General features: G+C 37.6%; 1 protein-coding gene across 3 annotated transcripts in view; it reads left to right on the forward strand.

Moving 5' to 3' along the window:
* MED23 (mediator complex subunit 23) overlaps positions 1 to 15,423 on the forward strand; it is a 51,164-nt gene extending 35,741 nt beyond the window's left edge. For all 3 annotated transcript variants that reach the window (XM_089332673.1, XM_089332674.1, XM_089332675.1), the window contains 11 exons: positions 1,588 to 1,793; positions 1,879 to 2,059; positions 3,336 to 3,506; positions 3,969 to 4,185; positions 5,740 to 5,976; positions 7,303 to 7,468; positions 8,073 to 8,145; positions 10,241 to 10,455; positions 11,460 to 11,580; positions 12,641 to 12,772; positions 14,316 to 15,423. In XM_089332673.1, coding sequence (XP_089188799.1) covers positions 1,588 to 1,793; positions 1,879 to 2,059; positions 3,336 to 3,506; positions 3,969 to 4,185; positions 5,740 to 5,976; positions 7,303 to 7,468; positions 8,073 to 8,145; positions 10,241 to 10,455; positions 11,460 to 11,580; positions 12,641 to 12,772; positions 14,316 to 14,483 — 1,887 coding nt within the window. In that variant the 3' untranslated portion in view covers positions 14,484 to 15,423. The remainder of the gene's footprint in view (positions 1 to 1,587; positions 1,794 to 1,878; positions 2,060 to 3,335; positions 3,507 to 3,968; positions 4,186 to 5,739; positions 5,977 to 7,302; positions 7,469 to 8,072; positions 8,146 to 10,240; positions 10,456 to 11,459; positions 11,581 to 12,640; positions 12,773 to 14,315) is intronic.
* The last annotated feature ends 1,127 nt before the right edge of the window (positions 15,424 to 16,550 follow it).

A 16,550-nucleotide genomic window follows, 5' to 3' on the forward strand; every position in this document is an offset into this window, starting at 1 on the left:
CCTTTTTTTTTCTTTTATGTTTTTAAAAATTTTATTTAAACTATACAAGTTTCATGTATTTCACATATACAAATTGAGGAACATCCAACACTCCCTCCCGCCCCATGCTCCAACCCTTCTTCCTCTTCCCTCTCCTGTTCCCACTCTTAATGTTTACAAAGATCTATTTTCAGTGTATTTTATACTCATCCGGTTAATCGTACACTAAATAAAGAGTTCAAAAGATAGTATGAAGAAAAAAATTGTTCTTCAATAGTAGAGACAAAGGCTGTAAGCAATCAATGAATCTCAAAATGTCCATTTCACTCCAATACATTGCATTTCAGGTATTCTGTTATTACCCCAAATCAGGGAAAACATATGATCTCTCTTTTAGGTACTGGCTTATTTCATTAAGTGTGAAGCTTTCCAGTTGCATCCATTTTTGTTGTTGCAAAAGATAGGAATTCATTTGTTTTTACAGCTGAGTAGTACTCCATAGTGTATATATACCATAATTTCTTTATTTAGTCATCAGTGGATATCTGAGATATTCGTCATCTTCGTTATTGTAAATTGAGCTGCAGTAAACATGGGGGTGCAGATATTCTTTCATATGCTGATTTCTTTTGGTTTGAGTAAATATCCAGGATGGCTGGATCATATGGTAGCTCTATATTCAGATTTCTGAGGTATCTCCATATTGTCTTTCACAGTATGGCTGGACCAGTTTACATTCCCACCAACAGTGGATTAGGGTACCTATTTCCCTGCATCCTCACCAACACTTGTTTTTTGATTTCTGTATGAGATTCAGTACATCTGGGATAGGGCCTGAGAATTCGCATTTCTTTCAAGACCCATTTGATGCCAATACTGTTGATTTGGGGCTCACAATCTGAGAACCTCCTGGGCTAGAGAAATGGATTTTCCTTATAGAGACAACTGAAATTCCTAACCAAATGATAAATTAATTTTTTCCTTTTTTTTTTCCTCTCTAAAATTAGTAAATGTGTTAAAAGATAATTGAAGAAGCATTGAATTCAGGCTTGCTTGGAGTTTCTCTTTAATCTGGAAAAGGGGGTGCCAGGGCAGTAGCATAGTTGGTAAAGCTGCTGCCTGCAAGGCGAACATCCCATGTGGGTGCTAGTTCGTGTCCTGGCTGCTCCACTTCCAATCCAGCTCCCTACTAATGACCTGTGAAAAGCAGCGGAAGTTGGACCAAGTGTTGGGACTATGCCACCCATGTGGAAAACCTGGATGAGGCTCCTGGCTCCTGGCTTTGGCATTGGCATTGCCCAGCCTTGGCTGTTGCGACCATCTGAGGGCTGAATCAGCTGATGGAAGATCTCTCTCCCTCTCCCTTTCTCTGTCACCGTGCCTTTAAAATAAATAAATCTTTTTTTTAAAAAAATCTGAAAGAAGAATCTTGGAAATGATCTAGTCAAATGTACAGATTTTACAAATATGGAAATTCAGGTTTACTGAGTTTGTTGAGGTTACCTACAATATATTGTATAAGAATTAATTCTAGAACTGTTTTTTAATTCCATAATCAATGCTGTTTTTACTGCAACCAATGAAATAAACTTCTGGTCTTCCTTTTAGGCATTCTTCAAACAAAACAATGTACCTCAGGAAAGCCGTTTTAATTTGAAAAAAAATGTGGAAGAGGAATATAGGAAGTGGAAGTCCATGTCTAATGAAAATGAGATCATTACCCACTTTCCTGTGCAAGGTTCTCCTCCTCTTTTCCTTTGTCTTCTTTGGAAAATGCTTTTGGAAACAGATCATATCAATCAGATTGGCTATAGGTAAGCCAAAAAACTGGATTTGCATTCTATTTAAACATTATGTCCATACAGTAGTAGAGTTTATTATTTACTTTCTACCTTCCAGAGTATTAGAGAGAATTGGTGCCAGGGCCTTGGTAGCCCATGTGAGAACATTTGCAGATTTCTTGGTATATGAGTTCTCTACATCAGCAGGGGGCCAACAACTCAATAAATGCATTGAAATTCTTAATGACATGGTATGGAAGTACAACATTGTTACATTGGACAGATTAATTCTCTGCCTGGTAAGAATAAATATAGTTCTAAGCTTTTTTATTTTGTTTGGGTCAAAATGTATGACTGATAAATCTTGTACTGATCTACTCTGTATTGCTTCATCAAAGCAATTTATTCTTTATGCTATAGTCAAGCTTTGCTTTCATTTCCCTGGGGAGCTATAAATTCTACAACTTCTTCACTTATTCATTAAGTATGTGTTGAGTATCTACTATGTCCCATGGACAGAAGTATAGAAATAAATAAAACAGAAGGCCCTAGCCTTGTGATACACTAAAAATTTGTTCAGTGAGACCCTGAGTTGATTCTCAAAGTTCTACTAGAAGCAGGAAGAAGTAAAAAGTGACTGAATTTCTTTGCAGAACATTAATATAGCCATTTCTGTACATTTTTGTAGCCACAGCTGTAACTGAAATGTTCTTCATAGCCATTCAAGATCCCCCAAATGTTTTTCTTCATGACTTTGATGGCTATTTTAGTCAAAATTTCAAGACAATAAAACACGCTGGAAAATGCTTTATTTTTAAAAATTCTCTGGTGGTGAATTTGTGATAGCTTGGTTGTTAACATTAACCTCGTAGTTATGGAGTACACATATAAAGGTAGTTATAGTAGAGGAAGTGAAGTAAGTTTCACAATACGTAAAATAAAAGGGCAAGAGAAATATAGGGAAACTATAGGCCGGTGCCACAGCTCACTAGGCTAATCCAGGAGCCAGCACCCTGGGTTTTAGTCCCAGTCGGGGCGCCGGATTCTGTCCTGGTTGCTCCTCTTCCAGTCCAGCTCTCTGCTGTGGCCCGGGAGTGCAGTGGAGGATGGCCCAAGTGCTTGGGCCCTGTACCTACATGGGAGACCAGGAGGAAGCACCTGGCTCCTGGCCATTGGGGGGTGAACCAACGGAAGGAAGACCTTTCTCTCAGTCTCTCTCTCTCACTGTCTAACTCTGCCTGTCCAAAAAAAAAAAAAAAAGGAAATATAGGGAAACTATAGCCTGGAAACAATGTGAGATCACTTCTGCCCAGGAGGGAGGTAATGAAGGATAAATTAAATTTTGAAAGGTAAAGGTGGATATTCCTGGCAGAAAGGAGTGGTGATCCAAAAATAGGCAAAAGCTAGTCGGATATGTTTGGGGCATGTTGAATAATCAATTTGGGATAGACTATCCATCGAAGGAAATTCTAATGATAGCGAGACTTTTCTCTATTAATATTTAGACTGTAAGTCACAGAGCCATGCTTATGTAGAGGTGGGAAATTTTCATATAATTTTTTTTCTTCTCCAAAGGCCATGCGTAGTCATGAAGGAAATGAAGCCCAGGTTTGTTATTTCATAATTCAGTTGCTGTTACTCAAACCAAATGATTTCAGAAATCGAGTAAGTGACTTTGTGAAGGAAAACTCCCCAGAGCACTGGCTGCAGAATGACTGGCACACCAAGCACATGAATTATCACAAGGTACTCATTCTAATTTGTCCTTCAAATAGCTTTTTAAAGCCCACATTGGTATTTGACTGATTTGACTGTTTTCTCTCTTGTATATGCAGGGGCTTCAAAAAGTTCATGGATAAAAACAATTAAAACAGATTTCTTTTGGTGCAAATAAATTTTGAAGTCCATGCATATTGTTTCAAAATGTGTAATTTCCACGAATTTTAAAAGACCCTTCATATGGAAGTAAATTAGATCTCTTATGTCTTCCAAGACTCTAGAGTTTCTGTAATGTTCATAAATTGAAACTGCAGTTTTAATAGACAAAGGTAGTTTCAATCTAAAGTGAAGTTAGTTGTAATAAAGTAAATCTTAAAATGTTTTCTTACTAAGAAAAAATATTCAAACAATATTTTCAAGTTTATTTATCTTTTTAATGAGAATTTTATAAAGATTCCCTAAACCTTTACTATCTTGTCACTTCCACAGAAATATCCAGAGAAGCTGTATTTTGAGGGCCTGGCAGAACAGGTCGATCCTCCTGTACAAATCCAGTCGCCCTATCTGCCCATCTATTTTGGAAACGTGTGTCTTCGATTCCTTCCAGTATTTGATATAGTAATCCACAGATTTTTAGAGTTACTTCCAGTGTCCAAATCACTGGAGACCCTACTGGATCATTTAGGAGGATTATACAAATTTCATGGTGAGCTTTTCCAGATTTTAATTCCATCTGATACCTGTGTAAACAAAAGTAAGCTATTCATAAATGTGTGGTAAAAGCTCTATATGTGCTTAAACTTTAATAAAAATGTTTTGAGAACAAATGCTGTGACATGATGTCAAGTAGTATAAAATTATGACATGAAAATATTAAAATATAAGTTTAGAACACAGTGTAAGTATTATAAACTGGAGAGATCTTGACAGGCTTCTTTGGTGAGTGTTACGAGTGATCCACATGATTGAATAGATTGAAAGGATCATTTGGAAAAATCATGGAGATAGAAAGTATAAGGCATATTTGAAGGAAAATTGTCCCATTGGGTTGAATTGAGAATTATTCCAAAAATAAGGCTGGAAAGAGAAACTGTACTCGACTATAGATTACCCTGGTTGCCAGGCTGAGAAGTCTTGACTTTATAAACTACAGATAATAGCCAATTAGAAGTTATTGGATAAGATTTTTGCATAGAAAGCATTCTTTGAAAAGGCAAGCCAGTCATAGTTGGCAGCAGATCTTGGAAGGAGTATACTGTTTCAAAGACATGTTGAAATACTCCAATGTATGATTAGTATCTAAATGACAGTAGCCTTGGAAACAAGCAAGAAGAGACGGATGGTCATGGAAGAAGGAATGGGACTTCTTGGTTGGTTATAGGCAAAGTATTAAAGAAAAAAAATCAAAGCCAACTCTGTAGTTTTTAAGTATGGTAACAGGAATGGTAGAGTCAGAGGATAGAAGTATGAAAGTACTGAGTAGCCACTCTGGTGGAACAAAATATATTTGTCTAGTAAGGAGTTCTTAGTCCTTATTCTGAAGGATCTTCCTCCACACCAGCAGTATAAATTGTGTATAACATTGTAGAATAGGCATGAAGTGCAAATGAGCATTGTTAAACATTTTCCTTTTGGATTGGCTAATGTGAATACCGTGTGTGGTACAGATGGGTATGCAGTGAAGCATCATTACTCTCATCCCTACCCTCTAGCCAGCCCATGTCATTCTCTGTGGACGACCATTGTTACCAGTTTCTTGTGTTTCCTCTGTTAGGTATTCTGGATCTTGTATTTTTTTTTAAACACAGAGTCCCTAATATTTTTTCTGCAACATGCTTTTTCCAGCCTTATCACCTATTACGGTTGTTCATTCGGATCAGTGATTAGGAGCTGCTCTCAAACATGCCAGAATTTACCGCTCCCCTGTTTTGACCGTCGGAACTAGTTTTAATCTTTTGCTAGTGTCACCAGGGAGGATGGTAGTGACATTCTTGGCTGTATATTGTTTTTTGAGGATGCATTTCCGGAAATGAAATTGCTAGCCCACAGTACAAATTACAAAATTAATTACAAACTGGTTATTAGAAGGCTTCTACCTATTCTAAGATTAAAGTAATTCATTGTATTCCATTGGCCAACATGTGAAATAGTTTCATGATCTTCTGAACTGTTTTTGAGCAACCTTGAAAGCAGAGGATTTGTTTTTCATAGTTGTCAGTAATCAGATAAACACTGCAGTGATCTGTTTTCTTTTCGGCAGATCGACCAGTGACTTACCTTTATAATACTCTGCACTACTATGAAGTGCACCTGAGACAGCGTGCATTTCTCAAAAGAAAACTTGTCCATGCAATCATTGGCTCACTGAAAGATAATCGACCACAGGGCTGGTGTCTAAGTGACACTTATTTGAAGTGTGCTATGAATGCACGAGAGGAGAATCCTTGGATCCCAGAAGATTCCTACTATTGCAGATTGATTGGCAGACTGGTAGATAATATCCTTTTTGTTGTAATTTTCCAGACTCTTCAGAAATAACAGCATTTTGATTTGTGCAAACGTATTTTTTTCTTTTCTTTTTTTTTTTTTATTTATTTTTTTTTTTATTTTTTTGACAGGCAGAGTGGACAGTGAGAGAGAGAGACAGAGAGAAAGGTCTTCCTTTGCCGTTGGTTCACCCTCCAATGGCCGCCGCGGTCGGCGCGCTGCGGCCAGCGCACCGCGCTGATCCGATGGCAGGAGCCAGGAGCCAGGTGCTTTTTCCTGATCTCCCATGGGGTGCAGGGCCCAAGCACTTGGGCCATCCTCCACTGCACTCCCTGGCCACAGCAGAGGGCTGGCCTGGAAGAGGGGCAACCGGGACAGAATCCGGCGCCCCGACCGGGACTAGAACCCGGTGTGCCGGCGCCGCTAGGCGGAGGATTAGCCTAGTGAGCCGCGGCGCCGGCCTATTTTTTTCTTTTCAAGGTAGTATTTTTATAGATTCTAATGCTTCAATTTTTTTAAAAGATTATTTTTTCCTGTGTAGAAGTTTTGAAATTTTAAGTTAATAGCATAATGCCAGATAGGCTGAAATTCTCTCCATTAAAATTTATATTTAAAATCAGCCCTGATATATATGGAAACCAGATTTTCTTCATTGAAGCAAATCTAGAGAACATATAATCTTCTTTATTTAAATGAATCCTTGAAAGTTCAAAAATATTAATAGATAATAAAACTTGTATTTCTTCTAGTGAAAAAAAAACCTGCCATATTGGTATTTTTACTTTCTCATTTTAATTTCAAGTTTCATGACTTCATGTTGAGGATAATACATCCATGTTATGTCTGTGCAACATATTGGTATTTACACTGTTTACTAGATAGTGATTTCATATAAATGAGTAAGACTTACTTTCCTATGTAAAGGAATTTACTTCCTGAAGTTTTAAAATAGATTATGAGGTCATTTTCATGTTAGTGTCCTATAATTATTAAAAGAAATAGGTTGGTAAAGCCTAGAAATACCTTGGTTGCGTTGATAGGTATTACAGTGTGACAGTTAAAGAGCCCATTTGTGCCTAGTGAGATTAACTTATACCTTGAGGTTCATCAAGTGGTTGCTATCAGTACATTCCAATCACATCAAAAATCCATTGTATTTGGTTTGTGTTATAGGCCTCTTAATCTCTCTGACTGTAGATAAATCACTTCTTGGGAGCTCATTAATAAATTGAAAATCATATAAGGTGCTTACATTTTTGAAAACTGTAAAGCCCCATACAAATTTAAACCATTAATTTCAAAATAATCAAATCGTTATTGCTTTAATCATCTGTACCGATGGCTGGAAAATCTCCTGGTCCTTTTCCAAACTGTGACTGGAGATTCAATGAGTTTCCCAACCCGGCTGCCCATGCTCTTCATGTTACTTGCGTGGAGCTCATGGCCTTGGCTGTACCAGGTGAAGATGTTGGGAATGCTCTTCTAAATGTTGTCCTGAAAAGGTATGTGTTCTGTTTCATGCCCTAAACTCATTGTTTATTCATAAAGAGAATGGTATTTTATTTGGAGCTGTTAGATAAATCTGTTTCCCAAAGGCTAGTAGACATTGGATAACAAGGGTCTTTTGAATTCAGACCTTGTCTATCCTATTTCATATCAAAGGGAATGAACTCTGGACAGGATCAGAAGCCCTGGGGTTTGTTTGTGCTTCTAATCTTTATTAGCTGATTGACATTTAAGCATAAATGTCACTACAAACATTCAAGATGATCTTAAAGATCAGCATAAAGTAGGGATAAAGTAGGGGATAATCCAGCAAAGAGCTGGATTGGAAGTGGAGCAGCCAGGACTTGAACTGGCACCCATATGGGATGCCGGCACTGCAGGCAGTGGCTTTACCCGCTACACCACAGCGCCAGCCCCACATATTAAGTTTTTACTCAATTAAAAAAAAATCCATTTTAGTTTTATGAGTTGATCAATTGTCAGATCTCTGAATTATGACAATAATTTTCTCAAATTAAAATCCATTATAAACCATGTAAAATGCTTTTATAATTTCACACTTGTATTCTTTTTTTTTTTTTTTTTTTTTCCTATTTGCAGTCAGCCTTTGGTGCCAAGAGAGAACATTACAGCGTGGATGAATGCAATTGGTTTGATCATTACTGCTTTACCAGTGAGTTAATAATTATAATTTTTGCTTAGGGACCAAAAGAGAAAAGGATGCATATAGAATGAGCTTGTACAAGGACATCATGCAGATTAATGAAGTATTTCATGTTTTTAAAGTTTTTCATGTTTTTACTACTTTAAATTCAACAGTGACTTCCTTATTTTGTTTTTTCATTTTTTTCCTTTCTTCATCATTACCTGACTCACAGGTCTCTATATTGTCTGGTACCACCCAACCTATCCAAACTTAGTTTTTATATCATAATCTGATCTGATTGTGGCTGCTTAACATGTCATGTGTCTAGACCTTTTGCTCATGCCAGTGAGGCTTGTTGAGACATTTTATGTCTTCTGCTGAGTTCATATACAATGCAGTTCATTATGCAGAACCCTCTTCCATGACCAGCTCTGAAGCCTGCCTGTTCTTTGCTAGCTTAGGATCTTCTTCCCTGACTTCTCCGGCTCTTGTGAAGTAGCCGTCTGTGACCTCCACGTGTGTCCAGTCAGTACCACACAGCCGTCTGTTTCAGTGTCTGAATAATGTTGTCTAACCCACAGATCTCCAGGCTTCTCCAAAATTGCAGCAATCTTCCTCCCCACCAAATAAACCTTTTATTTTATTTTTTTTTTAATTTATTTATTTACTTGAATGAGTTACAGAGAGAGAGGAGAGGGAGGGAGAGGGAGAGGGAGAGGGGGGGAGAGAGAGAGAGAGAGAGAGAGAGAGTCTTCCATCCGCTGGTTCACTCCCCAGTTGGCCACAATGGCCCGAGCTGCGCCAATCTCAAGCAGGAGCCAAGAGCTTCTTTCGGGTCCCCCACGTTGGTGCAGGGGCCCAAGGACTTGGGCCATTTTCTATTGCTTCCCCAGGCCACAGCAGAGAGCTGGATTGGAAAAGGAGCAGCCAGGACTAGAACCAGCACCCATGTGGGATGCCGCCACCTCAGGCCAGGGCGTTAACCCACTGTGCCGCAGCACTGGCCCCAGAAACCTTTTATTTAAGGAATACAGACTTCATGCATTTCATAAGTAGAACTTTAGGAATATAGTGATTCTTCCCACCATCCCCACCCTCCCACCCACTCTCCCACCCCTCCTCTTCTCTCCCATTCCCAGTTCCGTTCTCCACCAAGATCTATTTTCAATTAACTTTATACACAGAAGACCAACTCTGTACTAAGAGTTCAACAATTTGCATGGTAAAAAACAACTATCTCTCAACAGTTGAAACAAGGGCTGTTCAAAGTCATTGCATCTTGAAGTTAATTCCACATCTTTTTTTTTTTAAAGACACTTAATTAACTTTAATGAAGTACCTAAGAATGATACATCTTTTGGGAGTACTTAGACATAATAAAACTCTTTGAGGACAGAGGTCCTGCATAGGAAGTTAGTGCACAGTGACTCTTGTTGTTAATTTAACAATTAACACTTTATGTATGACATCAGTCATCACCCAAGGCTCTTGATGTGAGCTGCCTAGGCTGTGGAAGCCTTTTGAATCCACAAACTACGTCAGTATTTAGACAAGTCTGTAAGGAAAGTGGAAGTTTTCTCCTACCTTCAGAGAAAAGTACCTCCTTTGATGACCACTTCTTTCCACTGAGGTCTCACCTATTCAGATCATTCATATAGGACATTGTTTGCCTCAGCGTCTTGGCTTTCTATGCCTGAAATGCTCTTGTGGGCTTTTCAGCCAGACCAGAATGTCTTAAGGCTGATTTTGAGGTCAGAAGATATGCAGCATTCTTAATCATTTTTTCCTTATATACCTCCAAAGAATGTGTGTACCAATGTTTGTGTTATAAACATTGGTAAAGTTAATTTATTACTTGGCGACTATCAGGTACTAATTGAACTGCACAGGTGAATATATGGAGCCCTACAACTCACAGACACTTCTCACTTTGTTAGCAATTAAATTGGGTCAACTATGAACCCCTCCCACCCAACCCCAGCTTTATTTCATGATGTACATTGCAAGCTACAAGCTGATTATGCAGAAAACTTCAAAGGATTAGAAAGGACTACTATTGCAGGATTGGGGGTAAATATTAAATAAGTGGTATTTTTCATCAGCCTTCTCTTTGATTTTAAAGGAGCCATATTGGATTGTTCTTCATGATCGAATTGTGAGTGTCATCAACAGTCGCAGCCTGACCTCTGAAACTGAGTGGGTTGGCTATCCATTCCGCCTCTTTGATTTCACTGCTTGTCACCAGTCCTATTCTGAGATGAGCTGTAGTTATACTTTAGCTCTAGCACATGCTGTGTGGCACCATTCCAGCATCGGGCAACTTTCCCTCATTCCCAAGTAAGTATTATGATTTCCTGAAGAAAATTGATTTTTTTTCATTTTTCTTTATTCAAAAAAATCTTTTAAAAATTTTTACTTATTTATTTGAGAGAGAGGAAGAGAGAGAGATACACACACACACAAAGCTCCAATTTGCTGGTTCACCCCTAAATGCCTTCAAGAACCAGGGCTAGACCAGATTGAAGCTCAGAGCCAGGAACTGGATCCATCAGGTGTCCCATGTGAGTGGCAGGGACCCGCCAATTGAGCCATCACCTGCTGTCCCCCAGGGCGCACATTAGCAGGAAGCTGGAGCAAGAAGTGAAGCTGGAACTTGGACCCAGGCACTCTGACATAGGGCAGTTTTCCCAACTGGTGGCTTAACCACTGCATCAAATACCCACCCCTCTTTTTTCTTTTATCTCCTTTACAGATGAGTTATGTATCTGGTTCATTAGAACACCCTGCAAAGTAAGAGTTTTTTAATTAAGTAAAATTTTTGGTTAATCAGAAAGCCTCTTTTATATCAAACCTGCTTTTAAAAAATCAAGTCGTGTGTATAAGTAATGTGGTATTTAGTTTCTGGAAGCTTGGTCAATGCATAATATTTCCAGAATTTATCTCAAATTTACCTTTTGAAATAAGCTATAATAATAACCTATTTCCTGACTTTTTTTACTATAAAATTTATATTAATTAGATTCTAAATTTTTGAGAATGATTTATATTAGGTTAGTCTTTTTAATTTCAGATAATTCACTTTTCATAAAGTAGTTGTGCTATTAAGAAAGACTTTTAAATATGAAGTGATTTACGTCAGTAATTGATCCAATGGAAGTTAAGAGCCAGTGAGAGAGATGTGAGATTAATTAGAAGAGTTATTGTTAGAAAAATTGAAAGGAACTTAAAATTACTACAAGTTTTACTAAGTACGTGTAATACTTTTGCAAATGCTGTGTTAACAAAACATTTCAGCTGATTTTGTGTCACAAGAGATTTTTCCATTTATTTTCAAATCTTAGGTTTCTCACTGAAGTACTCCTTCCCATAGTGAAGACTGAGTTCCAGTTGCTTTATGTGTACCATCTTGTAGGACCATTTTTACAAAGATTTCAGCAGGAGAGAACTCGGTGTATGATAGAGGTAAGATAAAACCTGGGTGTTTCCAGATAAGATTAGCTTTCTTTACCAGTATTTTTCAAACTGCATGTCACAGCCATTAGTAGTGACATCGGTACTCAGGAGCGGTTTTAGAGGAGTCAGTGTGCCTGTACTGAATTTGATGTGGGATGTGTCGAACTGCAGATGTAGGGGCAGTGCCCATCATCAAGGATGAGTAGAAAGTTAAGGATGGAGACATGTTTTGAGAACAGTTTGGGCCGGCGCCGCGGCTAAATAGGCTAATCTTCTGCCTGTGGCGCGGGCACCCCGGGTTCTAGTCCTGGTCGGGGCACTGGATTCTGTCCCGGTTGCCCCTCTTCCAGGCCAGCTCTCTGCTGTGGCCTGGGAGTACAGTGGAGAATGGCCCAAGTGCTTGGGCCCTGCACCTGCATGGGAGACCAGGAGAAACACCTGGCTCCTGGCTTCAGATCAGTGCAGTGTGCCGGCCGCAGCGGCCATTGGAGGGTGAACCAATGGTAAAGGAAGACCTTTCTTTCTGTCTCTCTCTCTCACTGTCCACTCTGCCTGTCAAAAAAATAAAAGAACAGTTCAGAGGGTTAACCAAATTCGGGCAATAAATGAAATCAGTATCTTCTAACAAGTTTTAGAGAAAAAGAATAGCCAGGATTAGAACTTTAGACACATATTACCTTAATGGAACCAAGAATTCCCCAGAGGGCAGTCATCCCAGAAATTGAGAGGTGGTGTCTAGAAGGAGGATTGTCTATCTCTTAATTTGAAGAGAAATTTCTCAATTAAAAAGAGAAGTTTTGTGTAAGTACACTTTGTAGCACTATGGATTTCATTATAAATGTGGCTGTATCATAGCTCTCGTGTTCTAAAGGTGTGTTGATGGGTGACTGTTCCCATGGCAAGTGTGCTGTCCCCCAGAACTGGTGTTGTGATGGAGTCCAACTGTACCATGCTGAATTATTTAAGTACTTCTTATCATTTAAATAATTCTGTATCATTTAGATAATTCTATAGTAATTATTTAACTGCTTCCAATTATTTAAATAATTCTCTATTATTTATTAAATAGATTGGAGTGGCATTTTATGACATGCTGCTAAATGTAGACCAGTGTAGTACCCATTTAAATTACATGGATCCCATCTGTGACTTCCTGTATCATATGAAGTATATGTTTACTGGTGACAGCGTCAAAGAGCAAGTAAGTGGTTTACTTAATTATTTGTTAATGGGATATACAGTCATAGACTTTTTATGGGGGGGTGAGTATTTTTGTTGTTACATTTTTTGTTTTTAATGGGAAGAGTTGATATCATGCTTTTTAAGTTAGGAACATATTCTTTCCTCTTTGTATTATACAGAGCATTGGAGGGAAAAATAGAGGGGGTTGATTACCAGTAATTTCATTAGGGAGAAACAATGTGCATTGGCTACTGAAAATACCAGACCAGACAGGTGTTGTGTTATGAGTGAAAGAGGTCCCACTTTTCCCTACACTTATTAGGATACACTATGAGAACATTGTGCACATTGTAGCATGACAGACAATTGAAGCTAGGATAGTCAAGAGAGTATTTGATGAATATTGGAATGCATAGCCTGAAGAAAAAGTCCTCAACAATTGTTCACATCCTCCTTATTCAGTATAGGAATTAGATTGGCTTTGTGTGACTTCAGAGGATTGTGGATTCTGGGGAAGTTAAGGGAAACATACTCTGACTCAGTATATGAAGATGCAGTTCCTGGTAGAGGTATCTGAAAATGGAAAAGACCTCCTTGAATCCCCGTGTGTGGGAAGCACAATCTGTACTATTTTAGAGTGGTGGAGACAGGGCAGATAGGTGAAGTCTGCTGTTCTTTCCCAGTATTTTAGTTTTCTTTCTATAGCAGAAAGGAATGCAAATTGCTGTAGAATGATAGGAATCCAGTTCAGTGAGTTCTTTCCATGGAGTTGGGGATGGGAGGACATATGCATTCTTCTGTGTCTCAGCATGGAGGTCAAAGATGGGTTGACGGGTTCTCACTTATACAAGAAAGAAATAATCGTTTCTGCTTTTATTAAAACACAGAACATATAGAAAAGTGATAAGTGTTTATTTAAAAATATATCTTTATATTTGGGTCAAAGAAACTTTAAGCCAAAATAAAAAGGAACAATTTTAATGGACTGATCTTTCTGATTAGGTCAGAGAGCATTTAAATGAAGCTGAGAAAGCTTTGAAACTACTTGATTTATTTATCTCCCTGAAATATTTTAACGAAGAGTAGACCTAGTATTCTATAGTTTGAATTCCAAGTGTGAATCACCAAAAAAAATTAGCTTTGTAGGTTACTGTCACAGATAAGAGTTATTCAATGAACTTTGTAATTATGCTTCTTTGAAGATAGCATTTTAAAGGGTTGGTCAACTTTTTGGATGTATAGAATTTCCAGCGTAACCTATACTAGCCGTTGGTAGTAGGATGACTGATTAGCTAGGTAAGTGTATATCTTTTTGTAAATGTATGCACATAACTACATGTAATATGTAACATGTGTGAGGGAGATCATGTATTCTGTCTCATGTGAGAAAGAAGTAATTGTTTGATAATGATTGCTTTTGTTAAAACAGAACATATAGAGAAAATCTTCATGTATTCTATCTGCTCCCTAGCTTAATCTCTCAGGATGTGTGTGGGTCACTTCTTTAAAGGTAGGAAATTCACTCTGAGATTAAAGCATTTTTTAATGTTTTTGTTTCTTAGGTAGAGAAGATTATCTGTAATTTAAAACCAGCCTTAAAACTTCGTCTTCGCTTCATCACACACATTAGCAAGATGGAACCCGCTGCAGTGCCTCCACAAGCCATGAACAGTGGGTCTCCGGCACCTCAGTCTAATCAGGTTCCAGTGTCTTTACCAGTAACGCAGTGAAGCTACAGTGCACTGTGCTGGAAATGGAAATACATCCATCTTTGGACATGGACTCAAATCTATTAAATCTGAACACAGTCATGCTATATTGACGAAGTAGCAGCAGCAATGGCGTTCAGATTGTTTTATTTTGATTCAAATAGTGAATCTCCTAATACCTTATAATCTCCATCTCCCTAACTATATTTTGTCTCTAAGAGATCAAGTAAGCTCCATGTTGTTCATATCCATAACAATTGGACTCCCTAAGAATGTAGAGGTAACTGATGCAATGACACTCTTGGTCCTTCCCTATTCCAGCTGTTGCTTTTGTTTCTCTTATTATCAGTGGTGTATTCAGTCTTCAAAACATAATTTAAAGGCACCACACACGTCAGACAGTTGCTTTTTATAAATCCTTTTATAAATAATTCTCCTTTGATGTAACTTTGGGATAACAGATTTTTTTTATCAAGAAGTAGGTTTTAGATTTCATTGCACTGTAGGAACAAACAAGGCTTCATATTCTTTTAAAAATGGCTTGAAATTTTATTGTAAATTTCCAAGTAAATATCTAATGCTCCTGTTCAAGCTGGATTGGCTGTTTTTACCTTCACTGTACACTTGCACTCACTGTATGAAATGAGTTGAAGTCAAGTAAGGAAGTACAAGTACCATGCATAAGCTTAAATAAAATCATACTTAAATGATTGATTCTCCGATCTCTGTTTTAAAAAATAAATCAGTTGCTTTTGAAGGTTGACAGTCTCACCTGCAAATAATTTGATTCTTTGCACTTTTACAGTCTTAAAATTTAAAAATATTTAATATTTTTAAGTATACTATGCATTTTGATTCTTTATTAGATTTTGGGAGACATTGTTAATTTTTGGAAACAGCATTGTGAAAGGCTTAATTAGTGAAATCTGTTGGGTGAATAAACTGTAAGACTTCTTCAATAGCTCAGTTTGAATGTGTCTACTATGTACCATACAGTGTGCTGGCTGGGTTTTGCAGAAGGGTATGAGACTACTCCATGCATTCTGCACTACAAGTTGATGACTGATGTTGGCCTAGGAATTAAGAGTTACTCATTTTTTTAAAAAAGAATTAGTGAATTTAACTAACTATTCTTCAAATTCTTGTTTCCAAAATACATTCCTCCTACACCTTTTTCTTTGTAGCTCATGTTATTGCAGTAGTAACTCTTTATATGCCATGTAAGTCCAACTTAACATATATAGTAGTAGTAGTAGTATAAATAATTTTCCAAGACTAATAAGACTCTTAAAACTCTCTAGAAACCTTGGGCTAGAAATGATCTCAGGTACTACTCTTAATATAGTCTCAACATACTATTTATTCTTGCCTTGAAGAATATATTGATTTGAGAGTCCATTAGAATGGCAATAATCATGGCACTAGTATTATACAAGTGGGATTGAGGAAGTCAAAATTAATATCGCTGTCTCAAGGATATAAACATTCTAATTTATTAAAAATTAATTTTTCCTCTTTAACTCAAAAAATGAGAACTTTATTTCCACTGAACAGACTTTTCTGTAAAGTTGTTATCAGAGACATTACTAGAAGTCAGAAACTTTCTTTGGGTTTAGGATATAGCTGAGGGAATAAAAATGCTTTCATATTCATTAAATCCTGAAAGTTTTTCTTTTTGACAATTAATAGTAACTTTAGAGCAGCTCTGTTCACTAGGACTTTTTGCAGAAATGGAAATGGTCTACACCTACGCTACTGATAGAGTAGTTCCTAGCTGCATACCACTTGAGCGTTTGGAATTTGGAACTGAATTTTTGAAAGGAGCACCATAAAAAATCCTCTCAGAGTACCTACAGTATTACACAGTCCCTTTAAGTTCTTACATAGATGGGGATTGGGGACGAGTTTGCTTCCCTTGTTTCGATTATATTCTCATTTTCTTCCCATTCTCCTTACGATCCCAGAGCCAAGATAAGTTGTTTGGTTGCTTACAGTTTTTAACTGAAACATAACTGTAATTTCAACGTGTGAAGGGTGGGAAGTTTCAAATGCACATCACAGATGTTGGAAACAAAATCACAGTTTAAT

Source organism: Oryctolagus cuniculus, chromosome 5 (genome assembly GCF_051225735.1).
Source record: "Oryctolagus cuniculus isolate XC-2025 breed Fujian yellow rabbit chromosome 5, ASM5122573v1, whole genome shotgun sequence".
NCBI classification, from domain to species: Eukaryota; Metazoa; Chordata; class Mammalia; order Lagomorpha; family Leporidae; genus Oryctolagus; species Oryctolagus cuniculus.